This window comes from Saimiri boliviensis, chromosome 14 (genome assembly GCF_048565385.1).
Source record: "Saimiri boliviensis isolate mSaiBol1 chromosome 14, mSaiBol1.pri, whole genome shotgun sequence".
NCBI lineage: Eukaryota > Metazoa > Chordata > Mammalia > Primates > Cebidae > Saimiri > Saimiri boliviensis.
The window spans coordinates 5,931,600-5,959,408 of record NC_133462.1 but is presented as its reverse complement, the minus strand read 5'-3'; the positions used below and the strand labels follow the sequence as shown (position 1 = coordinate 5,959,408).

The window sequence follows — 27,809 nt, the reverse complement described above, 5'->3', positions numbered from 1 at the left end:
ATTTTTGCATTTTTAGTAGAGACTGCATTTCACTGTGTTAGCAAGGCTGATCTTGAACTATTGACCTGAAGTGATTGACCTCATAGTGTGTTTCACTATGTTGGCCAGGCTGGTCTCGAACTGTTGACCTTAAGTGAAACCAGCCCACCTTGGTTTCCCAAAGTGCTGGGATTATAGACGTGAGCCACTGCAACGGCTATTCTAGTTCTTTTATGTAAGGATTATACAGGGTGAGACGATTACTGGGAACACTCAGTCCTTTTCTGCGGATGTGATTTTTCTGGATTGTGGAAGTACCATTACTAATGCCTGTATAGCTGTTCTTGGATTTCTGGTTTTCCCTAAGAGGCTCATCCCTGCTTTTTCCCAAAAGCTTTCAGTTTCTGTTGTACTTCTCTACTTACAACTTCTTTCAGACTTCCCCATAGTTCTCTCGACTCCTGCAGATTCCCCACTGTGCCAATGCATCACCTCAGTTCCTTGTGTTTTCTGCACTGCCAGCATGATATACACAATATGCTGATATTCCTACCAGTGCCTGAGTTAGGTGAGGCAGAATATAGATTCTGTCAGACACTAAACATGCCATTATCATGGGTTGAAGTTCCACTGTTTTCTTTCTGTTTTAGAGAGGAGCTCTAGATTGGGAAGTAATGCAGGAAACAAGGCTTGTAAACGTCAACTTGAATTCATGTTTCATTTACATCTAAGTGATCTGCAGCTATTTCAAGATGAAAGGAAAATGACTGGATGTAAGGATGTTGAAAAACTCATAAATGACAATTCCTCAGTTTCACCACTTCAGAACACTTCTTCCAGTGTCAAATCCTGCCTTTTAAGTAAATATAGAAATAATTTTGATGATGCTCCATTACTTCCGCAAGAACAGAAACCACACATTCAGGGAGAAACTTACGAAGGTAATGAGCATGATCAAGTCTTTAGAGCATCTGCAAACCTTAGCAACCATCAAGTAATCCATATTGCAGACAGTCCTTACAAGTGCAATGAGTGCGGCAAGGTCTTTAGTTGCAGTTCAAAGCTTGTGATACATCAAAGAATGCATACTGGAGAGAAGCCTTACAAATGTAATCAATGTGGCAAGGTCTTCAGTAGCAATTCAAACCTTTCACAACATCAAAGAATTCATACTGGAGAGAAACCTTACAAATGTCATGAATGTGGCAAGGTCTTTCGTAGCAGTTCAAAGCTTGCACAACATCAAAGAATTCATACTGGAGAGAGGCCTTACAAATGTCATCAATGTGACAAGGTCTTCAATCAAATTGCACACCTTGTACGACATCAGAAAATTCATACTGGAGAGAAACCTTACAGATGTAATCAGTGTGGCAAAGTCTTCAGTCGCCATTCATATCTAGCAGAACATCAAACAGTTCATACTGGTGAGAAACCTTACAAATGTAAAGAATGTGGCAAATCGTTTTCAGTGCGTTCCAGCCTCATTACCCATCAGTTAATTCACACTGGAAGGAAACCTTACAAATGTAAAGAATGTGACAAGGTCTTTGGGCGCAAGTGTTTCCTGACCTCTCATCAGAGAATTCATACTAGAGAGAAACCTTACGGATGCAATCAGTGTGGCAAGATCTTTAGTCAGAATTCAGACCTCATACGACATCGAAAAATTCATACTGACGAGAAACCTTACAAATGTAATAAATGTGGCACAGCGTTTAGAGAGTTTTCAGACCTCACTGCCCATTTTCTAATCCATAGTGGAGAGAAACCTTACGAATGTAAAGAATGTGGCAAAGTCTTCAGGTACAAGTCTTCTCTAACTAGTCACCATAGAATTCATACCGGAGAGAAGCCGTACAAATGTAATGAATGTGGCAAGGTCTTCAGTCGTAGTTCAAACCTTATATGCCATCAGAAAATTCATACGGGAGAGAAGCCTTACAAATGTAATGAATGTGGCAAGGTCTTTAATCAACCTTCCTACCTTACAAGACATCAAATAATTCATACTGGAGAGAGACCTTACAGATGTAATGAATGTGGCAAAGCGTTTAGAGGGTGTTCTGGCCTTACTGCCCATCTTGCAATCCATGCTGAAAAGAAATGTCATGAATGTAAAGAATGTGGCAAGATCTTCAGTCACAAGTCTTCCCTAACCAATCACCAGAAGATTCATATTGGAGAGAAACCTTACAAATGCACCCTGTGCAGTGAGGTCTTTAGCCACAATTCTGACCTTGCACAGCATCAGAGAATTCATTCATGAGAGTTCTTACAAACTGTGTATGGCAAGATCATCATGAGTTCCAGCATTAACATCAGAGAATCCATACTAAGTGGAAATCATGTAAATGAAATGTGTGTGACTCAGGCTTTATCAAGGTCAGCTAAATCACTGGACATCAAAATATACCTCTTGGATGAAACCACATAGATGGATTGTGTGTACTCAGGCTATTATTCAAGGACCGTTACAATAGAATACGATAGGATTTGCACAAGTAACTTAGTCTCTGGTTCTCCAGTATTTATGATAGGGCGTGCTGCAGAATAATGCCGTTAAAATACGTTGAATCTCATGAGATGATGTATATCGAAGGTGCAAGGGCATGTGGAAATGATCAGTTGTATTCAGGTTATAAAAAATTCAATTATTTGGGGCATGTAGAAAAGGCTGCTTTACTCTTTATGACTTTGAAATATCTTCATGTGCCTTCCATACAGGCCTCTGGGATGACAGGGCTAACTTCATGAGCTGAGGATTATTTCTATCCAATTTCCTGATGAAGAAGAACACTGCCTTTTCAGATTAAATATGAAATGTCTGATTTAGAGAGCATGGAGATGGGCAGAGTGACTTAAAACTCTGACAACCATCATCATACTGTTGACCAGCATACTTTCTCCTGATGTAAGTGCACACTGCCTCAGTATCTACCAACTGACCATGAAATAGAGTCTCCATGATCTTACGATGTGGGTTATTGATGGGAAGAGAGTAATAGGTTGCTGGGGTCTCATTATAGAGCAGAAATAATGCAAGGAAAAAGGTGGCCACCCTCTCCATTGAATAGCAGTAGTTGGTGTTTAGCAAAGACTGATGAAACAACATAGTCTTTTTTTTTTTTTTTTTTTTTTTGAGATAGCATCTGTCTGCTGCCCAGGCTGGAGTTTAGTAGTGTGTTCTTGGTTTACTGCACCCTCCGCCTCCTGGGTTCAGGCAGTCCTTCTGTCTTAGCCTCCCAAGTAGCTGGACTACAGGTGTGCACCACCACACCCAGCTTATTTTTGTATTTTTAGTAGAGAGAGGGTTTACTATGTTGGCCAAGCAGGTCTTGGACTCCTGACCTGAAGTGATCTGCCCACCTTGGCCTCCCAAAGTGATGGGATTACAGGCATGAGCCACTACGCCCAGACTTATCTTTGAAATGGAAGAGAGAAGTTATATCACAGTAGAGAGTTTAATCGTGACCAGATCAACATATTCTTTTTTTTTTTTTGAGACAGAGTTTCGCTCTTGTTACCCAGGCTGGAGTGCAATGGCGCGATCTCGGCTCACCGCAACCTCCGCCTTCTGGGTTCAGGCAATTCTCCTGCCTCAGCCTCCTGAGTAGCTGGGATTACAGGCACGCGCCGCCATGCCCAGCTAATTTTTTGTATTTTTAGTAGAGACGGGGTTTCACCACGTTGACCAGGATGGTCTCGATATCTTGACCTCGTGATCCACCTGCCTCGGCCTCCCAAAGTGCTGGAATTACAGGCTTGAGCCACTGCGCCTGGCCACCATTGGGATTTTAAGGTTGAAGCATCCAAAGCAGGATTTCCGGTTGTGAAATGAAACATGTCATTTGGGTACATATCTTTAGGTAAGTGTGAATATAAGTAATCATACTAGGTACATGAGTTATTATATCTGTTCTCTGCCCTAGAATGCTTATGTGGGTACGATGAAAATCCCACAGCAGTGCACCTGCAGCATCCTATACCCTCAAACACGTACATCACTCTTGTTGAATGTTCACTGTATCACCATATTTCTCTCCCTCCCTGCCTTCCCCTCTCTCCATCTCTCCCTCTCCCTCCTCCCCCTCTTCCGCTCCCTTCTCTCCCTCTCTCTCTCTGAGATGAGTTTTGCTCTTATTACCTAGGCTGGAGTGCAGTGGCATGATCTCGGCCCACTGTAACTTCCATCTCTCGGATTGAAGTGATTCTCCTGTCTCGGCCTCCCCAGTAGCTGGGATTACAGGCATGCATCACCATGACCAGCTAATTTTGTGTTTTTAGTAAAGACAGGGTATCCGGCTAGTCTCGACCTCCCGACCTCAGGTGATCCACCTGCCTCAGCCTCCCAAAGTGCTGGGATTACAGACGTGAGCCACTGCGCCCAGTCTGATGTATTTTTGAGGACCTTTCTCTTTCTCAGCATAGTCTCAGCAGTGCACCAAGATGTAACAGTCTCTCGCTTGAGATAACATGCCTGTGTTTCTTTGTTCTACCTTCAAGAAAAGGAGTGAGGACACAAAAGTGAGATTGGAGTGAAAGTTCAATAAGCAAAAGGAGAAATCTCTCTGCCAGCAGAGAGGGGATCCTGAACAGAAGTACTGACTGAGGTCTGTACTGGGGTTTTTATGCATTAGAAAGGGGAAGGAATGTGGTTAGTCTGCGGGATATCTTGAAGAATGCATGACTCAGCTTGGCCCGGGACCTATTAGGTGTAATTTCAGTGTATGTCTCTAAATTTGGTATCTTTCATTTTATTCATCAACATTTTGTAGTTTTAACATAACAGTTCTATGAATGTTTTGTTTGTCATGTATTTGACCCTTTGTTGTTTTTTTTTTTTTTTTTCTTGAGACGAAGTCTCACTCTTGTCGCCCAGGCTGGAGTGCGATGGTGCGATCTTAGCTCATTGCAACCTCTGCCCCTGGGTTCAAGTAATTCTCGTGTCTCAGCCTCCTGAGTAGCGGGGATTACAGGCATGCACCACCATGCCCAGCTACTTTTTTGTATTTTTAGTAGAGACGGGGTTTCACCATGTTGGCCAGGCAGGTCTTGAACTGCTGACCTCAGGTGATTCACCTGCCTTGGCCTCCCAAAGTGCTGGGATTACAGGCACAAGCCACCATGCCCAGCTGAACTATTTTTTTTTTTTTAATGGAGCAATCATACATGGTATTTTAGTATCCATTTTCATGTGTAAATTGCTGGTGTACTGAAATATGTAAGAGTATTATTTTTTTGAGATGTGGTCTTACTCTGTCACCCAGGCTGCAGTGCAGTAGAACAATCTCAGCTAACTGCAACCTCTGTTCTGCGGCCCTAAGTGATCCTCCCACCCCAGCTCCCCAAGTAGCTGAGACTGCAGGTGATGCCACCACGGCCTGCTAATTTTCGTGTTGTAGAGACAGGGTTTTGCCATGTTACTCAGGCTGGTCTCAAAAGTCCTGAGCTCAAGCGATCCACCTGCCTTGGCCTTTCAAAGTGCTGAGATTACAGGCATAAGCTACCATGCCTGGCCAATGAAATGGACGAGATTGCTGTATGTTGATCTTATCCCTTGCCACCTTTGCATTTTTCTAGTTCCAGAGATTTTTGAAGATTTCTTGAAATTTTCTACATAAAATTATTTCCCCAGTTTTCTATTGCTACCACACAGTGATTGGGTTAAAATAAGAAAAATGTATTCTTTTACAATTCTGTAGGTCACATATCTAATACGGGTCCACAGTTGTGTGATTCTTCGTGATTCTCCAGAGGAGAACCTGTTTCCTTCCCCTTTGTAGGTTCCCAAGGCCACTCATGGTCCACTTTCTCCATCCTTAAAGGTGAGATAAAATCTCTTTATCCCTCTATTTTTATCACATCACCAGTGTCTCTGTCCCTCAGTGTCCACTCGCATCCTTCTGATACTGAAACTTGTGGTTCTGTCACTTCGACCATATAATCCAGGATAATGTCCATCTAAAGATTAAGTAGACCACATTTGCAAACTCCCTTTTGACATATCCAGTAACACAGGGAAGACTTGCACAACCATATTTTCTCTTTGTACACTGTTTATTTTTCTCCTGTTCTCAAGCCATCCCCCTTCCTCACCCTTCCAAAAACGTGCTGTGATTTCAAGCCTCATACGGTATCCAGCTTGTCTCTTTTATTTGCTTTTCTTCCTTTATTTCACAGGCTGGAACCTTTCATACTGTGGAATAATAGTGGTAACAGTAGACTTCCTTGCTTCATCCTGAACCCCTAGGGGAATCTTTCTGACTTTCACCAGAATGTATGATGATCCTTTATAAATTGGTAGGTGATGTTAAGTTGAAGTTTCCCATGATACTGTTTTCCATACTGACTGCAGTTTTTTTTTTTTTTTTTTTTTTTTGGGACGGAGTTTTCGCTCTTGTTACCCAAGCTGGAGTGCAGTGGCGCGATCTCGGCTCACCGCAACCTCCGCCTCCTGGGTTCAGGCAATTCTCCTACGTCAGCCTCCTGAGTAGCTGGGATTACAGGCACACGCCACCATGCCCAGCTAATTTTTAGTATTTTTAGTAGAGACGGGGTTTCACCATGTTGACCAGGATGGTCTCCATCTCTTGACCTGGTGATCCACCCACCTCGGCCTCCCAAAGTGCTGGGATTACAGGCTTGAGCCACTGCGCCCGGCCAGTATTTTTTTTTTAAAAACTTTTTTTTTTTTTTTAATTGGCAACTATCAAAAGAGATATTCACAAAAAGACTTAGAACAAGGGCAGAAACCCCCAGACAGGTGGTTTTTTCTTTTTTTTTCTTTTTTTTTTTTTTTTTGGAGACGGAGTTTCGCTCTTGTTACCCAGGCTGGAGTGCAATGGCGCGATCTCGGCTCACCGCAACCTCCGCCTCCCGGGTTCAGGCAATTCTCCTGCCTCAGCCTCCTGAGTAGCTGGGATTACAGGCACGCACCACCATGCCCAGCTAATTTTTGTATTTTTAGTAGAGACAGGGTTTCACCATGTTGACCAGGATGGTCTCGATCTCTTGACCTCGTGATCCACCCGCCTTGGCCTCCCAAAGTGCTGGGATTACAGGCTTGAGCCACCGCACCCGGCGGTTTTTTCTTAATTCATCAGGCTGGAGCAGAGTTTAAACCAAATTGGAGGAATCATTCCAGCTCTGGCCACAACCTAATCTCCACATCCTGGCCTCCTTTTCATTGGCTGGAAGCTGGCTCACTTCATCCAAGGGCCTGGTTCGAGGGCATTCATAGCTTCCGCAAGGTAGAGCATCCCTTGCTCCTGGCACTAATAGTGCCACTCAACCGTGGGACTGGAGCATCCACTTGGTTCAGAGTTTGTATAATAGGAGCCGTAAATGACAACTTTGGTGAGGTCTGAAGACTCCAAAGCCTTCAGATTGAGCATGGCCTTGCTCACTTGCTGGATGTAAGAGATTCGAGATCTGTCCTGGCTCAACATGGCTTCCAGCAGCTGCATGTGGACCTGGAGCACTTCTGGATCTTTGAGGTCTTCAGGAAGTTTCACCCACAGCGGGCTATTTCTATGTCCAATGGTGTTCCCATCTTGTAACCCTCACAACCGAAACTACACTCCCACGTGAGCCAGGCCTAATAACCATGCCAGCTGACCTGCATCGCTCATCAGTATATTTGATTTCCACCAAATTAGGAAGATGACAATTTCTCCACAACCCTACTTATGAAGCAAGTTCACTCCACACTGGTTTCCAGTGTGTCTGAGTTGAATGAGAAAATCCCACGCATACATAGTAAGTTACAAGAAGTGAGTGTTACTTACAGATTGGCACCAAGGGACAGCAGATGCCTGGGATGCGTGCGTGGTGCTCCTCAAAGGGTCAGGAAAGCCACCCAGTGCAGATGCAGTCTCTGTGTGTGCTCCATTTGCATCATAGCTGGGGGAGGCTGGAAGGCGGCTCATCCTGGGTTTCATGCTCCAGGGATGCGTGGCACACTGGTTTAAAGGTGGAGGCGAAGGCCGGGCGCGGTGGCTCAAGTCTGTAATCCCAGCACTTTGGGAGGCCGAGGCGGGTGGATCACGAGGTCGAGAGATCGAGACCATCCTGGTCAACATGGTGAAACCCCGTCTCTACTAAAAATACAAAAAATTAGCTGGGCATGGTGGCACGTGCCTGTAATCCCAGCTACTCAGGAGGCTGAGGCAGGAGAATTGCCTGAACCCAGGAGGCGGAGGTTGCGGTGAGCCGAGATCGCGCCATTGCACTCCAGCCTGGGTAACAAGAGCGAAACTCCGTCTCAAAAAAAAAAAAAAAAAAAAAAAAAAATGGTGGAGGCGAAGATGGCCAGGGGCAGACCTGGGTTACTTATGGTTAAATGGTTACGAGCTTGCATTGCTTTTTATACACTGAGATTTGTGCCACAGAGCAAATACTGAATTAAGAAAACTCCAAACTATGATGCAGTAAAATAAAAATTGTTTAAGGTCTGTAAAAGCAGAAATCAAGTGGTAACCGGAGGCCTATAGTGATGACCATCTGAGAGCGCTTTAAAACTGCGGAACGCTGTGTTGTGGTTGCAAGGCAGGAAAGACTGCTTTGGTCCCACAGTCTCTTCCCAACATAGGGTCTGCATGAGGGTCTCCTAACTCACCCAGATACATCCTTTAATTAACCTAGTACAGTCACATGTGTACTGACCTCCCTGGATCTGGAGGTAGAGGTTGGTCTCAGGAGATTGAAGTAACACCTTGACTGGCAGAATCTCAGTGCAACATCATTGGGGTACAGCCAGTTGCATTTCACTAGGCTGAAGAGGATTGCCGCCTCAAGCAGGATAACCTGCCTAGAGCAGGTTATTTTGGCTATGGCACTCATCGCCAAAGATCCCAGTGACTTAGGTGAGAAGTTGCTATTCAGGTACAAGAAAAGTTCTTCAGGTGACCCCACTGTCTGAAGCCAGTGGTCCTTCTTGTAGGTCTTACGTATTTGTGTTTCAAAAATACCTGAGGTCCGGCGGGCGCAGTGGCTCATGCCTGTAATCCCAGCACTTTGGGAGGCCAAGGCAGGTGGATCACGAGGTCAAGATATCGAGACCATCCTGGTCAACATGGTGAAACCCTGTCTCTACTAAAAGTACAAAAAATCAGCTGGGCATGGTGGCGCGTGCCTGTGGGAGGAGAATTGCCCTAACCCAGGAGGCGGAGGTTGCGGTTAACTGAGATTGCCGCCATTGCACTCCAGCCTGGGTAACAAGAGCAAAACTCCTTCTCAAGACAAACAAACAAAACCCTGAGGTCCTGATGTGTGGTCCTTACCTCCTGTGCACAGTGACTCATGCCTATAAGCCAAGTACTTTGGAAGGTATAGACGGAAGTATCACTTGAAGCTGTAACTTGGAGACCTGGCTGAGCAACAAAGTGAGACTCCATCTCTACAAAAGAATAATATAAAACAATAAAAATTAGCACAGTGCAATGTCACAGGCATGTACTTCGAGCTACTGGGGAGGCTGAGGTGGGAAGTGCCCATAAACACAGGAAGTCAAGGGTGAAATGAGCTATGATTGTGCCACTGCACTCCCGCCTGGGTTACAGAATGAGGTCCTGTCTTTAATAATTTTAAAGTCTAAAAAAACTGTACCTATTTTTTAAAAGATTATTGCCGTGCCGGACGCGGTGGCTGACGCCTGTAATCCCAGCACTTTGGGAGGCCGAGGCGGGTGGATCACGAGGTCGAGAGTTCGAGACCATCCGGGTCGACATGGTGAAACCCCGTCTCTACTAAAAATACAAAAAATTAGCTGGGCATGGTGGCACGTGCCTGTAATCCCAGCTACTCAGGAGGCTGAGGCAGGAGAATTGCCTGAACCCAGGAGGCAGAGGTTGCGGTGAGCTGAGATCGCGCCATTGCACTCCAGCCTGGGTAACAAGAGCGAAACTCCGTCTCAAAAAAAAAAAAAAAAAAATGTTATTGCCTTTGTTTAAAAAAAGAAACAGTGACCTAACCGCACTGGCCGAAGTCCTCTATGCCAAGGGGATGTCCCTAGGAAAGTCTCTGGAATTGAGCACTGGGCTGACCCTCACTCTCTGGAGTGAATGGGAATAGAAATGAAAATTATTTATCTTCTGTGGGGCATTGGCATGATATTGCATATTCTACCCTGGCAGAGTTTTGCATTTCACCCTTTAGCTTCCATCCCCTTCACAGAAAATTCCAGTGTCTTTTTTTTTTTCTTTTTCTTTTTTTGAGACAGTTTCTCTCTTGTTACCCAGGCTGGAGTGCAATGGCGCGATCTCGGCTCACCGCAGCCTCCGCCTCCTGGGTTCAGGCAATTCTCCTGCCTCAGCCTCCTGAGTAGCTGGGATTACAGGCACGCGCCATCATGCCCAGCTAGTTTTTTGTATTTTTAGTAGAGACGGGGTTTCACCATGTTGACCAGGATGGTCTCGATCTCGTGATACACCCGTCTCGGCCTCCCAAAGTGCTGGGATTACAGGCTTGAGCTACCGCGCCCGGCAATTCCAGTGTCTTAATTCAATTCCTAACATTTGTCTTTCTTTCTTTTGTTCTTTTTTGTCTTTTCCTTTTTTTTTTCTCTTTCTTGGTTTTGTCTCTCTAGTTTTTCAATTTCTCTTTTTACTGTCTCTTTTTTCACTGTCTTCTCTCTCTGCTTCCAGAGTAGTTAGGACTTAAGATTCATTTTAATAGCAGGAATTCTCGTGGATGTAATCACCAACCGATTTTGCTCTGTTCCTGCATCATCAGTTTCTGGACTGCTGAGCAGATCTTGCCTCCGAAACCCTAAAACAGGATCGCCCCTGGCCAACCTGGTCAAACCCCGTGTCTACTAAAAAATACAAAAATTAGCTGGGCGTGGTGGCATGCGCCTGTAGTCCCAGCTACTTGGGTGGCTAAGGCAGGAGAATTGCCTGAGCTCAGGAAGAGGAGATTGCAGTGATCCGAGATTGCGCCACTGTACTCCAGCCTGGCGCCTGGCGCTAGAGCAAGACTTTGTCTCAAAAAAACAAACAAAACAGGATCGCCAAGTCATGCAGACAGAAGCGCAGGCTCCGCCCGGGACCACTTCTTTCTCGGCTCCGCCCTCATTCCGGCCATGCCTGTGCTACGCATGCGCAATTTCCTTCCGACCCGGAGGCGGGTCCTGTAGAGTGTACATCTCCCGCGCTGTTTCCGGTAGACCCGGAAGCCGATTGCTTGGAAAGAGGGTTTAGGCACAGCGCGTGAGTTTCCCTTTTGTGTAAGTTAAGTTTAGGGTGCCCAGTTCCTCTGTGCTTCTACATCCGCTTCCATCCACCCCGAGCAAATTAAGACATCATCTAGACAGTCTGAGGGTAGCTTCTTTGAGTGGTGTTTTTTCTTGTTTTGTTTTGTTTTGTTTTGTTTTGTTTTGTTTTGTTTTGAGACAGTCTAGCTCTGTCGCCAGGAGCCAGGCTGGAGTGCAGCGGCGCGATCTGAGCTCACTGCAACCTCCACCTCCTGGGTTCAAGCGATTCTGCCTCAGCCTCCCGTGTAGCTGGGACTACAGGCATGCGCCACCATGCCCTGCTAATTTTGTATTTTAATAGAGACGGGGCCAAGATGGTCTTGATCTCTTGACCTCGTTGTCCGCCTACCTCATTATCCCAAAGTGCTGACCATGTTGGCCAGGATGGCCTTGATCTCTTGACCTCGTTATCTGTCTACCTCATTTTCCCGAAGTGATAGCATTACAGGCGTGAGCCACCGCGCCCCGCGTTCCCTGCGTGTTAAAACCGCTTGGAGAAGCCGGGCGCGGTGGCTCAAGCCTGTAATCCCAGCACTTTGGGAGGCCGAGGCGGGTGGATCACGAGGTCGAGAGATCGAGACCATCCTGGTCAACATGGTGAAACCCCGTCTCTACTAAAAATACAAAAAATTAGCTGGGCATGGTGGCGCTTGCCTGTAATTCCAGCTACTCAGGAGGCTGAGGCAGGAGAATTGCCTGAGCCCAGGAGGTGGAGGCTGCGGTGAGCCGAGACCGTGCCATTGCACTCCAGCCTGGGTAACAAGAGTGAAACTCCGTCTCAAAAAAAAAAAAAAAACCGCTTGGAGACTTGGGGCCGGGCCCGTTTGCTCACACTTGTAATCCCAACACTTGGCAATTCTTTTTTTTTTTTCTCTTTAATTTGTAACTATTTTAGTCTGTATTTGGTTCAATCCATGGATGTGAATCACAGAGATACCATGGGCTGAGTTTAGACTCTGTCTGCTCATTAGTCACATAAAAGTCGTCTTTTTTATGAGATCCACTTTTATGGTATCTCAGTGATTTTGTTATGTAACTTTTCCCCCCCTTAACAGTGCCCTCCAAGCACATGAGTTTTGATGCTAACAATTTGGATATGCAGGTGAGAAGCTGTAACATGCAGACTTAAAGTGAAATTAATAGGGTTCAGTACTGATCGAGGTTTCAGGCAATCATGGGGGTTCTTGGAACATACTGCCCGTGGATAAGGGGATTCTACTGTATTCTGTATCTAGAATTTTGAGTCCGGTGATCCACAAACCGGTAAGGGGACTGTGCTCTGCATGCGGTTTGGTCAGGATCAAGTCTGTGCCCTTAAGAAGAACTCAGTCCAGCCCAGCTCCACACTGCTACAGCATGTGTGTGTCACTCACCAGGAGGAGAGAGAATTTTGAGGAAAGGAGTCAAACACTCACGTGTTGATCTTCCTGTAGGAGATCAACAGTGGGCAGCAAACGACCATCTTTCCACAGGGTGAGGTCTTCCCTTTTTGTGTGGCTGTGGCACACAAGAAGTGGGTGTGTTGATTCTAAGCCCTAAACAGCATTATTTTTGATATTTTGACATTATTCATCCTATTATAACTAGTATATTCTGTTAATGGCTATACTGTTTTATTCTCCTTACTGGTCTCTATTACATTTGTTTTCTTTTTTTATTTCACTGGCTACAATTTCTAATAGTATGGCAAAAAAATAATAAAGTGGACATACTTGTTTTATTCTCAGTCTCTGTGGTGAACCATTAGTATGCAATCAACACTGACTAAACATCAGATAATTCATTGTGGAGAGAAACCTTATAAATGTAATCAGTGTGCCAAAGGCTTTAGTGATCGTTCCTCCTTTACCATCAGGTAGCTCTATACTAGAGAAAAAAAATCGTAAAAATGTAATGAATGTGGCAGGGACTGCAGTCAGCCTTAACCTTGCCATCATCAGAGAATTTATTCTGGAGAAAAGCCTTACAAATAATGACCATTGTGGCAAATTTTTTAATCACAATTCAAGTCTAGCAAGGCATCAGAGAATTCATATTGGAGACAAGCCTTAAAAATGTAATGGATATAGCAAGTCTTCAGGCACAGTTCAGGCCTTGCATGTCACTGGAGAATTCATACTGGAGAGAAACCTTACAAATGTAATGAATGTGGCAAGGAGTTCAGGCAAACTTCCAACCTTGGAAAACACGAGAGAATCTGTACTGTAGAGAAATCTTAAAAATGTAATGAGTGTGGTAAGCAGTTCAATGAAACCTCATACATTGCAAGACATCAGGGAGTTCATACTGGAGAGGCCTCTTAACAAGTCAGTGAATGTGGCAAAAGTTTTAGTGTGCATTTAAGCCTAACTACCCATCGAGTAATTAATACTGGAGAAAAATATTATAAATGAATGTGGCAAGATCTTTAGTCAAGATTTACACCTTGCAGGTCATTAGGGAATTCATACTGGATAGCAACCTTACAAATGTAGTGAGTGTGGCAAAGTCTTTACTGTGCATTCAAACCTAATTACGCATCAGATAGTCTGTATTGTAGAGAACCTTAAAAATATGAGTGTGCCAAGGTCTGCAGTTACAATTCCCTCCATGCACAACATAAGGTAATTTACTCTTGCCTGAATAATTTAAACATGAGTATGGCAACCTTTCATCCTATGTTCAGACATAAGTCCACATTAGACCATCCATACTAAAGAGAAATCATATTAACTGGAACGGATATGGCAAAGTCTCTATCCACGTTTAACAACTCAGTAAATATAAAACATTTTTCCAAAGGTGATGGAAGTAACATTTTCATATTATGGTATATATTATATATTCATATTATATATTATTTATAATATTCATATTATGGTATGTAACTACTTATTGTTTTTATATGATTTTTACTTAATGTATTTTTCCTTCCGTACATTGTAATCAGCTTATATGTTTAATAGATTTCTTCCCTCTGTTGCTGCAGTAAAAAATTTAGGGGGTGGGCCGGGCGCGGTGGCTCAAGCCTGTAATCCCAGCACTTTGGGAGGCCGAGGCGGGTGGATCACGAGGTCAGGAGATTGAGACCATCCTGGTCAACGTGGTGAAACCCCGCCTCTACTAAAAATACAAAAAAGTTAGCTGGGCATCGTGGCGCGTGCCTGTAATCCCAGCTACTCAGGAGGCTGAGGCAGGAGAATTGCCTGAACCCAGGAGGCGGAGGTTGCGATGAGCCGAGATCGCGCCATTGCATTCCAGCCTGGGTAACGAGAGCGAAACTCCGTCTCAAAAAAAAAAATTAGCCAGGTGTGGTGGTGCGTGCCTGTAGTCCCAGCTAATTAGGAGGCTAAGACAAGAGGGTAAATTGAGTCCTATAGGTCGAGGCTGCGCTGAGCCGAGACTATACCACTCCACTCCAACTTGGGCGACAGTTTGATTCTCTATCCTCCACGCCCCGCCCCTTCCCTTCGCGCCCCGCCCCATCTCGCCCGGGCCCCGCCCACTTCCCCGGGGCTCCTCCCACACCTGGCTTCCTTCCTGAGCTTGCGGCTTCCCGCAGACCCGGAAGCGGATCGCCTCAGTGAAGGTCGCGCTGCAACCGGTGAGCTTCGCCCTGTCGGTAGTAAGTCGGCCCTTCGTAGGTCCCCGGCTCTCCTATACTCGGGACGCGGGGTCCCCAGAGACTTGGAAGCTGCCGCCCCGCTTCCTCCACCCAGAGCAAATTGAGACGTCCCGACTTCGTGATCCACCCGCCTCTGCCTCTCAAAGTGCCGGGATTACAGGCGTTAGCCACCGCGTCGGGCCTCCTTTTAGGTATAAAGTCAGTCTGAGGCTGGTCCCGTCCCGGGTCTTTCTGCTACGAAGTCTTGTACACACTTTCTATCTAGTCGTTTTCCTGCGCAAAACCGTTTCCTGACCCCTCCTCCCAACCCGCGCTTTTCAAAGTCGTCACCCCGCCCCGAGTGGATTCCCACCCTGGGCGCCTCCCAGCCTCTCCCTGGTCGGCCCCTGGAGCGCTACAGCCCCAGTCCTTTGGGGGCCGCGACCTCTACCTGGTCCTGGGATTTTGTAGACCCCACCCCTGGCCTACGGCGCCGTGACCCCCACCTCCCTCCTCGGCGTGCCCGGCCCTACTGCTCCCCAGTTCTAAACTGTGGAAAACGTGCTCTTCCGGGAGGCAGCCATCTTATTCCATCCCCTGCCAGTGAGTGTGTTCCCAGGGGATAAGGAGAAAGAGCGAGCGAGCGACCGAGTTCGAGACCAACCTGACCAACATGAAGAAACCCCGTCTCTACTAAAAATACAAAGTTAGCTGGGTGTGGTGGCGCATCCCATCTACTCGGGAGGCTGAGGCAGGAGAATCACGTGAACCCAGGAGGCGGAGGTTGGTGAGCGGAGATCGGGCCATTGCACTCCAGCTTAGGTAACGAGTGCAACTCCGTCTGAAAAAAAAAAACTGCTTTCGTTCTCATTTTATAATGCGTTTTCTTTTTTTTCTAGTTTCTCTTCATTTCATTAGTTTTTTATATTTTAATTATTACTATTATTATTATTATTTGAGACTTTTTTTTTTTTTTTTTTTTTTGAGACGGAGTTTCGCTCTTGTTACCCAGGCTGGAGTGCAATGGCACGATCTCGGCTCACCGCAACCTCCGCCTCCTGGGTTCAGGCAATTCTCCTGCCTCAGCCTCCTGAGTAGCTGGGATTACAGGCACGCGCCACCATGCCCAGCTAGTTTTTTGTATTTTTAGTAGAGGCGGGGTTTCACCATATTGACCAGGATGGTCTCGATCTCTCGACCTCGTGATCCACCCGCCTCGGCCTCCCAAAGTGCTGGCATTACAGGCTTGAGCCACCGCGCCCGGCTGAGACATTTTTACTGTCGCCTAAGCTAGAGTGCAGTGGCAGAATCACAGCTCACTCCAGCTGCAACCTCCTGGGTTCAAGTGATTTTCCCACCTCAACCTCTAGATTAGCTGGGAACCACAGATGTGCCCCACTCGGCCCTGCTAATGTTTTTTTTTGGTTTTGGTTTTGTTGTTTTTTTTTGTTTTGTTTTTCTGTTTTGAGACTGTCTTTGTGATTCCAGGCTCGAGTGCAGTGACACAATCTTGCCTCACTGCAATCTCCGCCTCCTGGGGGTCAAGTGATTCTTCTGCCTCAGCCTCTTGATTAGCTGGGACTACAGACGTGCATCACCATGCCCGTCTAATTTTTTGTATTTTTAGTAAAAACGGAGTTTCTCCATGTGGGTTGGGCTGGTCTCAAACTCCTGACCTCAATCCATCTGCCCGCCTTGGCCTCCCAGAGTGCTGGGTTATAGGCATGAGCCACCTCGCTCAGCCAGATGTTTGTGTATTTGTCCAGGCTAGCCTTGAACTCCTGGGCTCAAGCAATTCAGCGTCATCAGCCTTCCAAGGTGATGGGATTTCTTATTAAACAAAAAAAATTATTTCTGAAGTAAGTTTTGGTAGAATCTTACCAGCTGACATCATAGTTGTTTTTTTTTTTTTTTTGAGGTGGAGTTGTCGCTCTTGTGACCCAGGCTGGAGTGCAATGGCGCGATCTCGGCTCAACGCAACCTCCGCCTCCCGGGTTCAGGCAGTTCTCCTGCCTCAGCCTCCGGAGTAGCTGGGATTACAGGCACGCGCCACCATGCCCAGCTAATTTTTTTTGTATTTTTGGTAGAGACGGGGTTTCACCACGTTGACCAGGATGGTCTCGATCTCTTGACCTCGTGATCCACCCGCCTCGGCCTCCCAAAGTGCTGGGATTACAGGCTTGAGCCACCGCGCCCGGCCCAGATTTTTTTATTAAGGCACAAGAAGAAGCTGGGCGCGGTGGCTCAAGCCTGTAATCCCAGCACTTTGGGAGACTGAGGCGGGTGGATCACGAGGTCGAGAGATCGAGACCATCCTGGTCAACATGGTGAAACCCCGTCTCTACTAAAAACACACAAAAAAGTAGCTGGGCATGGTGGCACATGCCTGTAATCCCAGCTACTCAGGAGGCTGAGGCAGGAGAATTGCCTGAACCCAGGAGGCAGAGGCTGCAGTGAGCTGAGATCGCGCCATTGCACTCCAGCCTGGGTCACGAGGGCAAAACTCCGTCTCAAAAAAAAAAAAAAAAAAGAGAGGAGCCAAATAGGCTGTTAGACTCAAATCACCATGAACCTTATCCTCTCATGGCTTTAACCCACCTACACGGCTCCACATCCCTTTTTGGCCTCTCCCCTGAGCTCTGCAATCCTGTAGGCTGAGGTGGACAGATCACCTGAGGTCAGGCGTTCGAGACATAGTGAAACCCTGTCTCTACTAAAAATACACACACACACACACACACACACACACACACACACACATCCAGGCATAGTGGTGCATGCCTGTAATTTCAGCCACTCAGGAGGTTGAGGCAGGAGAACTGCTTCAATCTGGGAGGCGGAGGTTGCAGTGAGCCGAGATTGTGCCATTGCACTCTAGCTTGGGCAGCAAGAATGAAACTCTGCCTCAAAAAAAAAAAGTTTATTTTGCCAAGATTGAGGATGCACCCATGACACAGCCTCAGGAAGTCGTGATGACATGTGTCCAAGGTACTCGGGGCACAGCTTAATTTTATACGTTTTAGGGAGACAGACATCAATCAATATATGTAAGAAGCACATTGGTTTGGTCTGAAAAGGTAGAACAACTTAAAGGAAAGGCAGGAAGACCTCAAGCAGGGAGGGGGCTTCCATGTCACAGATGAGTGAGGCACAAATGGTTGCAATCTTGAGTTTCTTTCTTTCTTTTTTTAGATGAAGTCTTGCTCTGTCACCCATGTTTTGCCACGTTGGCTGGGCTGGTCTCGATCTCTTGACCGGACTTTATCTGACTGCCTTGGCTGCCCAGAGTCTTGGGATTATAGGCATGAGCTACTGCACTGAGTTCTTCCTTTGAATTTCTCATTAGCCTTTCCAAAGGATGCACTCAGATACGCATCTGCCTCAGGGAGCAGAGGGTGACTTTGAATAGAAGGGGAATCTGGTTTCCTAAGCAGTTCCCAACTTGACTTTTCCCTTGAGCTTAATGACCTGGGGACTCCAAGATTTCTTTTCCATAGCCCACCCTTCACCCCACCTCTGGTGCATGTTGCTTGTTCCGTGTGATTATTTTTCCGCCTTTACCATCCACTGTTTGGATCCTGATGAGGACAAGGCCCAAGCGGATAGCAGAGAACATTGGGCTGTGGTGGGCTCATCCGCTCTGAGTGGCGTTCAACCCTGGCTTCACATTAGAGACAGAGGCATTTTGCAAATAGAATATCTGCGCTGCTTTACCAGGGATTCTTATTCTGATGGGATGGAACCCATCCTGAGTAATGCCGACAGTGTCCCGGGTGATAGTAATCTGTGTGCAGCACTGGGCGTCAAGGCTGTGTGTGTAGGTTCTGGCCCTACATCGACGGGGGGTGGGCCCTACCGCTGTGCAGAGGTGCTGGTTCCGAGAAGTAAAGCGACAAGACACAGAAGGGCAAAGGAAGCACAAATGGGCACCACTTACAAGCGGAGACAGGCGAGGCCCGGAACGTCCAGGAGCGTCTGTATTTATTGGGTATAGGTTAGGGGGTAGGGTAGTGAGTCAGGTCATCTTAAGGATAGTGATAGGGTCCCGACAGTCACGTGAGCAGTAAACAAGGGGTCCACTCCCGTTAGGTCACCTAGGCTAGGAGTTGGGCGGTGCACAGCAAGGGGTTTATCCCGATTAGGTCACAGAGGAAAGGAAGTGGGCCATGTGCAGTGAAGAGGGTGCAGTGTGCACCACCTCTTATCTAGGGGTAGGCTACTTTTAAGGAATTCCACAGGAGGATGCTTTTGAGTCTACACAGTAGCTAAAGAACTCACAGGGTATACAGCCACCTGCTGGCAGCTCCCAGTGATTTCTATAGGAGGATGCTTTGAGTCAGTACATACCCGCACAGCTGACAAGGTATACAGCCACCTAGGCACGATTATACCTGAGGGGTTTTAAGCCCTCAGACACTTGCAGGTTTGCCAACCTGAGGCCAGCTTTCCACAAGAACTGGATGCAAGGTACTGCACCTCCTTTTCAGGAGGAGTGACTCGTGCTCAAAGCCCGCCATGCAGCGGGTATCTTTACAATACTGAACGCTGCTGCCTGGGCCAGATTATTGTCCTGGTATAACTGCTTTTCACTTAAATCATGCTCTGCACCGTATCTGCTCTAGATATTCTTCCGAATATAAGGAAGATATGATTATATATATATAGCTGCTTATTCCTTAATTCATGCTCTGTACCGTTTCTGCTCTATGCATTCCTCCAACTATGAACTAAGACATAATTATATATGGAAATAACTGAGTAGTAAGATACTCTTCAGGCACTAATTGTTCCGACTCTAAACTACTATATTATAAATAAAGGATTATATGAAGGAAATAACTGAGTAGTAACACTGTAAGATATTCTTTATGGCCAGGCGTGGTGACTGAAACCTGTAATCCAACCACTTTGGACGCCAAGGCGGGCGGATCACCTGAGGTCAGGAGTTCAAGACAAGCCTGATGAACATGGTAAAACCCCGTTTTTATTTAAAAAAAAAAAAGATATTCTTCAGTCACTAATTGTGCTGGGGATCTGCGTAGCTCTCCTTCCTCGGTGTCCAGATGGGGGTTACCAACATCTGTGTCCTCCATTTCTGAGGGCTGAGCTGAGCCTGTGATTCACAGAGAGGGGAGGGACTGTGCTCTGGATAGGGTTTGGTAAGGGCAGGGTCTGTGCCCTGAAGGGGTGCTCAGTCCAACCCAGCTCCCCACTGCTGCCTGGGGTGTGGGGCTTCTCCAGGAGGGGAGTGAGATCTGAAGACCAGGGTGAAACATACCCTTGTAGGTATTCCTGCGGGACTGTCTTCTCTCTGCATAATCTCTGGTGCAGTGGGCAGCAGAGGCCCGTCTCGCTACAGGGTGAGGTGCCCCCCGTGTGTGTGTTGTCCCAGGAAGGGAGTCGGGAGTCAGTTTTTTCTAACGTTAAATCCTAAATTTTTCACATACAGGGTTGATTTCTAAAGGCTCAGGTTAATTGAGGAAGCAGCTCAGAAGAGTCAAGAAAAGGAGCCAGGCATGGCTCTTCCTCAGGTAAAGTGACACTCCTCGGTGGATTCATCTGTCTCCTTCCTTTCTGAAATGCCAGGTATTGTAGCAGCCAGTCTGTTCTGGGTCTGAAGCGTCCTGCCTGACACGTTGGCTCGCACTCACCCATGCCTTCCCTGAGTTCCTGTCGTCTGCTCTGAGATTCCATCTCCTGTGACCCAGTGACATGAACCTGGGAAGAGGCTCCACTGGGCATGGTCATGGGAAGGGCTGACACCAGACCTGGATGGACACGGGGTGGGGCCCCGTGATGTCAGTGCTGCTGGGCAGCCTGGATGGTTCAGGGGCCACATCTGGATATAAGACCTTTGTGGACGAGATCAGAGAAACTACATATGAAACACTTAGGTTACTGTGCACAGATGTCTGGTAAATTCTGGAAAAGGAGACCAGTAAGGGGAGATACTTTGTAACTGATTTGGTAATGCAGTGGAAGCCACACTAGTAGATCAACATGTCTCTTATTCCAAACTTTTTTTTTTTTTTTTAAAGAGATAGGAAAGTTTGTCCTGCTGTGGTGGCTGATGCCTGTAATACCAACACTTTGGGAGGCTGAGGCAGCTAGATCACTTGAGGTCAGGAGTTTGAGATCACCTTGGCCAACATAGAGAAACCCTGTCTCTGCTAAAAATACAACAATTAGCTGGTGTGGTGGCACATGTCTGTAATCTCAGCTACTCAGGAGGCTGACAAAGGAGAACCACTTGAACCCAGGAGGTGGAGGTTACCGTAAGCCAAGATTATGTCACTGCGCTCCAGTCTAGGCAACAGAGTGAGACTTTGTCTAAAAAACAAAGAGAGAGAAGGTGTCGCTATGTGGCTATGTGGCACAGGTCTGGAGTACAGTGGTACAATCCAGAGTTTACAACAGCTTCGAAGTCTTGGGCTCAATCGATCCATACTTAGCCTCGCAAAAAGATAGAACGACAGGCATATTTTACCACATGCAGCTAATTGTATGTATGTGTGTCTGTATTTATTTATTTGTGATGGAGTCTCACTCTGTCACCCAGCCTGGAGTGCAGTGCTGCGATCTCAGCTCACAGCTCACTTCAACCTTTGCCTCCTGCGTGGAAGCAATCCTTTTGCCTCAGCCTCCCGAGTAGCTGGTACTACGGGGCATTAGGGTGTATGCCTGTAATCCCAGCTACTTGGTAGGCTGAGGCGGGAGAATTATAACCAAAGAGTCAGAATTGCATTGAGCTGAGAACGCACCACTGCACTCCAGCCTGGTGGCAGAGCAAGACTCTGTCTCAAAAAAAATGTGTGTGTGTGTGTGTGTGTGTGTGTGTGTGTGTGTGTATCTTCTGGACGCTATGGCAGGAACCTAGAATCCCAGCTACTTGAGTGGCTGAGGCAAGAGAATTGCTTGAACCTGAGTGTCAGGGATTGCAGTAAGCCCATATTTCACCACCACACTCCAGCTACAGCCATAGAGTGAGAATCAGTCTTAAAAGTAAAAAAAGATAAGTTAGCTGGGCATGGTGGCATGTGCCTGTAATCCCAGCTACTCAGGAGGCTGAGGCAGGAGAATTGCCTGAACCCAGGAGGCAGAGGTTGCAGTGAGCCGAGATTGTGCCATTGCACTCCAGCCTGGGTAACAAGAGCGAAACAACATCCGACCAATATGGTGAAACCCAATCTCTACCCAAAGAAAAGTTTCTAATCTTTCTATAGCAGGAATGCTGCATTAATTTGTGTGTGTGTGTGTGTGTTTCTTGTCGTTTCCACAAATATAAGAAATTCATACTGAGAGGGTATCATGACTGCTTCAAAAGGTGTAACGAACACAACCAGGAAGAAATAATGTGAAAAATTTCTTTCTCCATTTTTGAGAACATTCTCTACAATTACATCCGTGCTTTCAGCTCTCTGCTCTTCTCATTCTCTGTAAAGATAAGAACGCCTCCCATAACCATGTGGCTTTATTTCAGGGTCCGTTGACATTCAGGGATGTGGCCATAGAATTCTCTAAGGAGGAGTGGAGATACCTGGACCCTGCTCAGAGGACTTTATACAGGGACGTGATGCTGGAGAACTACAGGAACCTGGTCTCCCTGGGTGAGGACAACTTCCCTCCAGAAGCGGGGACGTGCCCTCGTATATTTAGATGTTGTGCATTCTTCATGATACCTGAGTGGGGGTTCCAGAACTAAAGTAGGCGCAAACCTTATGGCAGGCTGGGTGCAGTGACTCACGCCTGTGATGCCAGCACTTTGTGAGGCTGAGGCTTGTGGATGACTTCAGGTCAGGAGTTTGAGACCAGCCCATCTCTACTAAAAATACGAAAATTAGCTGAAAGTGATGGCGCATGCCTGAAATCGCAGCTACTAGAAAGGCTGCGGAAGGAGAATCGCTTTAACCTGGGAGGCCAAGAATGCAGTGAGCTGAGATCGTACCACTGCACTCCAGCCCATGGGAGAGAGCAAGACTCTGTCTCAGAAAACAAAAACAAAACCTTCTGGCGGACTTTAAAGATACCCAGTTCGGCCGGGCGCAGTGGCTCAAGCCTGTAATCCCAGCACTTTGGGAGGTCGAGGCGGGTGGATCACGAGGTCAAGAGATCGAGACCATCCTGGTCAACATGGTGAAACCCCGTCTCTACTAAAAATACAAAAAATTAGCTGGGCATGGTGGCACGTGCCTGTAATCCCAGCTACTCAGGAGGCTGAAGCAGGAGAATTGCCTGAACCCAGGAGGCGGAGGTTGCGGTGAGCCGAGATCGCGCCATTGCACTCCAGCCTGGGTAACAAGAGCAAAACTCCGTCTCCAAAAAAAAAAAAAAAAAATAGATACCCAGTTCTAGTCAGGCTTGGTGGCTCACGCCTGTAATCCCAACACCTTGGGAGTCTGAGGTGGATAGATCATGAGGTCAGGAGATCAAGACCATCCTGGCTAACATGGTGAAACCCCATCTCTTAATATTTAGAAATGATATTTTAAGAAAAACGACAACCAATTCCCTGTTTGCTACTCCTGTGGTTTTGATTCAGTAGTTTTTGGAAGACAGCTTAATGTCCACATGTTATAATGCTCCCTAAGCATTTAGAAGGAGGCAGTCAGTGGAAGAATTTGTAAAATACTTTCCTTGATCCATCTGTAATGTGTTCTTTCCTCCTGAAATGTAGGGCTGGGACTCTAGAAAAGCTCCAGCACGTCGTGTTCGTCTCTTCCCTCCTCCCTCTCTCACTCCCTTCCCTTCCTCCCTTCCTCACTTCCTCATTTCCTTCCTTCCTTTTTTTTTTTTTTTTTTGAGACAGAGTTTTTCGCTCATTGCCTAGACTGGAGTGCAATCGTGTGATCTCGGCTCACTGTTTCCTCCACCTCCCAAGTTCAAACAATTCTCCTGCCTTACTTTCCCAAGTAGCTTGAACTACAGGCATGTGCTACCATGCCCAGCTAATTTTGTGTTATTAGTAGAGCGGGGTTTCTCATATTGGTCAGCTGGTCTCCAACTCCTGACCTCAGGTGATCCACGTGCCTCGACCTCCCGAAACGCTGCAATTACAGGCATTAGCCACCCCTCCTGCCGTCCCTTTCTTTTATAAGCTGGAGACTCTTTCTGACCTTTTATCTGAATCTCAGCTCACCGCAACCTCCACCTCCTGGGTTCAGGCAATTATCCTGGCTCAGCCTCCTGAGTACCTGGGATTACAGGCAGGCACAACCATGCCCAGCTAATTTTTTGTATTTTTAGTAGAGACGGAGTTTCACCTTGTTGACCAGGATGGTCTCGATCTCTTGACCTTGTGATCCACCCGCCTCGGCCTCCCAAAGTGCTGGGATTGCAGGGTTGAGCCACCATGCCCGGCCCCAATTATTTCTTTATTGATTTTTTAAATTTTGAGATGGAGTCTTAATCTGTAGTACAATGGCGTGATCTAAGCTCACTGCAGCCTCCACCTCCCCGCTTCAAGTGATTCTCCTGCCTTAGCCTCCCGAGTTGGTGGGATTACAGGTGCTTGCCACCATGCCTGGCTCATTTTGTCCTTTATTAAAGAATCTTATTCCTTTTGTGTTGCTATACTTTGAAGATCTTGTTGGGAAGTTTAAAATAAGAATTGTTCTTTGTGTCCTGTTTACACATTTCAGTATTATCGACCATTTGTACTGAATTGGAAACCTGTTGGCGTTTCCATCTTGTAGATGTCTCTTCCCAATGCATGATGAAGGCAACATGCACAGGACAGCGTAATGCAGAAGGGTTCCCCACAAGGACATTGCAAAGAGATGAAAGTCATCACATGAGAGAAAAATCTTTCCAATGTAGTGAGACTGGCAAAGCCTTTAATTGTAGTTTACTTTTAAGGAAAAATCAGATAATCCATTTAGGAGAGGAACAGTATAAATGTGATGTATGTGGCAAGGTCTTTTTTAAATTTTAACTTTTTAATTTTTTTAATTTTATAGCTGCTTACTTACAGAGTGGCAACGTCCTTAACCAGATGCGACAGCTTGTACTCCATCAGAGATTTCATACTGGAGAGAATCCTTACAAGTCTAATGATAGTGGCAAGAACTTCAGTCAGATGGCAAATCTTGTAGGCCATCATAGACTTCATACTGGAGAGAAACCTTACAAGTATAACGTATGTGGTAAGACCTTCAGTCAGACATCATACCTTTTTTACCATCATAGACATCATACTGAAAAGAAACCTTACAAGTGTAATGAGTGTGGCAAGACTTTCAATCACATGTCATCCCTTACATACCATCGTAGACTTCATACTAGAGAGAAACCTTACAAGTGTAATGAGTGTGGCAAGAACTTCAGTCAAAAGTCATTTCTTATGTACCATCATAGACTTCATACTGGAGAGAAACCTTATAAGTATAATGAATGTGGCAAGGGTTTTAATCAAAAAGCACACCCTAAATGTCATGCTAAAGTTCATACTGGAGAGAAAACTTACAAGTGTAATGATTGTGGCAAGAACTTCAGTCAGATGGCAAATCTTGTAGGCCATCATAGACTTCATACTGGAGAGAAACCTTACAAGTATAACGTATGTGGTAAGACCTTCAGTCAGACGTCATACCCTTTTCACCATCGTAGACATCATACTGGAAAGAAACCTTACAAGTGTAATGAGTGTGGCAAGACTTTCAATCACATGTCATCCCTTACATACCATCGTAGACTTCATACTAGAGAGAAACCTTACAAATGTAATGAGTGTGGCAAGAACTTCAATCAAAAGTCATTTCTTACGTACCATCATAGACTTCATACTGGAGAGAAACCTTACAAGTATAATGAATGTGGCAAGGGTTTTAATCAAAAAGCACACCCTAAATGTCATGCTAAAGTTCATAATGGAGAGAAACCTTACAAGTGTAATGAGTGTGGCAAGACCTTTAGACACATGTCATACTTTAAATGCCATCGCAGACTTCATACTGGAGAGAAACCTTACAAGTGTCATGAGTGTGGCAAGAACTTCCGTCACTATTCAGCCTTTGTACAGCATAAAGCAGTTCATACCAGAGAGAAACCTTACAAGTGTAATGAGTGTGGCAAGAACTTCCGTCAGTATTCAGCCCTTGTACAGCATAAGGCAATTCATTCTACAGAGAAACCTTACAAGTGTAATGAGTGTGGCAAGACCTTCACTCACATGTCATCCCTTACACGCCATAGTAGACTTCATACTGGAGAGAAACCTTACAAGTGTAATGAGTGTGGCAAGGCCTTCAGTCAGATGGCATACCTTACATGGCATCGTAGACTTCATACTGGAGAGAAACCTTACAAGTGTCATGAGTGTGGCAAGTCCTTTTGTCGTAAAACAGCCCTTTTACATCATAAGGTAGTTCATACTAGAGAGAAACCTTACAAATGTAATGAGTGTTGCAAGACCTTTGGTTACATGTCATCCCTTACATGCCATCGCAGACTTCATACTGGAGAGAAACCTTACAAGTGTCATGAGTGTGGCCAGAACTTCCATCAGTATTCAGCCCTTGCAAATCATAAGGCAATTCATACTGGAGAGAAACCTTACAAGTGCAATGAGTGTGGCAAGGCCTTCAAATACATGTCATACCTTACATGCCATCGCAGACTTCATACTGGAGAGAAACCTTACAAGTGTAATGAGTGTGGCAAGTCCTTTGGTCGTAAAGCAGCCCTTTTACATCATAAGGTAGTTCATACTGGAGAGAAACCTTACAAGTGTAATGAGTGTGGCAAGACCTTCGGTTACATGACATCCCTTAGATGCCATCGCAGACTTCATACTGGAGAGAAACCTTACAAGTGTCATGAGTGTGGCAAGAACTTCCGTCAGTATTCAGCACTTGTAAATCATGAGGCAATTCATACTGGAGAGAAACCTTACAAGTGTAATGAGTGTGGCAAGGCCTTCAGTCACAAGTCATCCCTTACATGCCATAGTAGACTTCATAGTGGAGAGAAATCTTACAAGTGTAATCAGTGTGGCAAGGCCTTCAGTCAGATGGCATACCTTACACGCCATAGTAGACTTCATACTGGAGAGAAACCTTACAAATGTAATGAGTGTGGCAAGAACTTCCATCATTATTCAGTCCTTGTAAATCATAAGGCAATTCATACTGGAGAGAAACCTTACAAGTGTAATGAGTGTGGCACAGCCTTCAGTCAGATGGTATACCTTACACGCCATAGTAGACTTCATACTGGTGAGAAACCTTACAAGTGTAATGAGTGTGGCAAGACCTTCCGTCAGACGGCATCCCTTACGTGGCATCGTAGACTACATACTGGAGAGGAACCTTACAAGTGTCATGAGTGTGGCAAGTCCTTTGGTCGTAAAACAGCTCTTTTACATCATAAGGTAGTTCATACTGGAGAGAAACCTTACAAGTGTAATGAGTGTGGCAAGACCTTCGGTTACATGTCATCCCTTAGATACCATCGCAGACTTCATACTGGAGAGAAATCTTACAAGTGTCATGAGTGTGGCCAGAACTTCCATCAGTATTCAGGCCTTGTAAATCATAAGGCAATTCATACTGGAGAGAAACCTTACAAGTGCAATGAGTGTGGCAAGGCCTTCAGTCACATGCAATCCCTTACACGCCATAGTAGACTTCATATGGGAGAGAAACCTTACAAGTGTAATGAGTGTGGCAAGGCCTTCAGTGATATGCCATCCCTTACACGCCATAGTATACTTCATACAGGAGAGAAACTTTACAAGTGTAATGAGTGTGGCAAGGCCTTCAGTCAAATGCCGTCCCTTACACGCCATAGTAGACTTCATACTGGAGAGAAACCTTACAAGTGTAATGAGTGTGGCAAGGCCTTTGGTCGAAAAACAGCCCTTGTAAATCATAAGGCAGTTCATAGTGGAGAGAAACAAGTGGAATGAGTGTGGTAAGACCTTCAGTCAGACGTCATCCCTTACACGCCATCATAGACTTCATACTGGAGAGAAACCTTACAAATGTGAAGAATGTA

At 46.0% G+C, this 27,809-nt stretch overlaps 2 protein-coding genes and 1 pseudogene across 6 annotated transcripts in view; 2 read left to right on the top strand and 1 right to left on the bottom strand.

Annotated features, from left to right (window-relative positions):
- ZNF528 (zinc finger protein 528) overlaps positions 1–12,953 on the top strand; it is a 48,523-nt gene extending 35,570 nt beyond the window's left edge. For all 4 annotated transcript variants that reach the window (XM_074385553.1, XM_010332103.3, XM_074385552.1 and 1 more), the window contains one exon: positions 630–12,953. In XM_074385553.1, the coding sequence (XP_074241654.1) occupies positions 630–2,248 (1,619 nt within the window). In that variant the 3' untranslated portion in view covers positions 2,249–12,953. The remainder of the gene's footprint in view (positions 1–629) is intronic.
- On the top strand, positions 2,807–27,809 carry LOC104650287 (uncharacterized). 2 transcript variants are annotated; one of them, XM_074385541.1, is made up of 5 exons: positions 2,807–2,893; positions 19,693–19,786; positions 20,266–20,347; positions 22,297–22,423; positions 24,773–27,809. In XM_074385541.1, exons 3-5 carry the CDS (start codon positions 20,333–20,335, stop codon positions 27,718–27,720), a joined length of 3,090 nt encoding a protein of 1,029 aa, XP_074241642.1. In that variant the 5' UTR covers positions 2,807–2,893; positions 19,693–19,786; positions 20,266–20,332; the 3' UTR covers positions 27,721–27,809. The 2 variants fall into 2 exon arrangements, with proteins under 2 accessions (XP_074241642.1, XP_074241641.1); XM_074385540.1 differs by lacking the exon at positions 2,807–2,893 and adding an exon at positions 6,192–6,282.
- On the bottom strand, positions 7,185–7,739 carry LOC104650297 (developmental pluripotency-associated 5 protein-like; annotated as a pseudogene).

Bases quoted from the DNA above. Each gene is read 5' to 3' on its own strand.
- LOC104650287 (XM_074385541.1), top strand. The intron at 22,424-24,772 runs GTGAGGACAACT...TTAATTTTATAG, and splicing joins CAGGAACCTGGTCTCCCTGG to CTGCTTACTTACAGAGTGGC.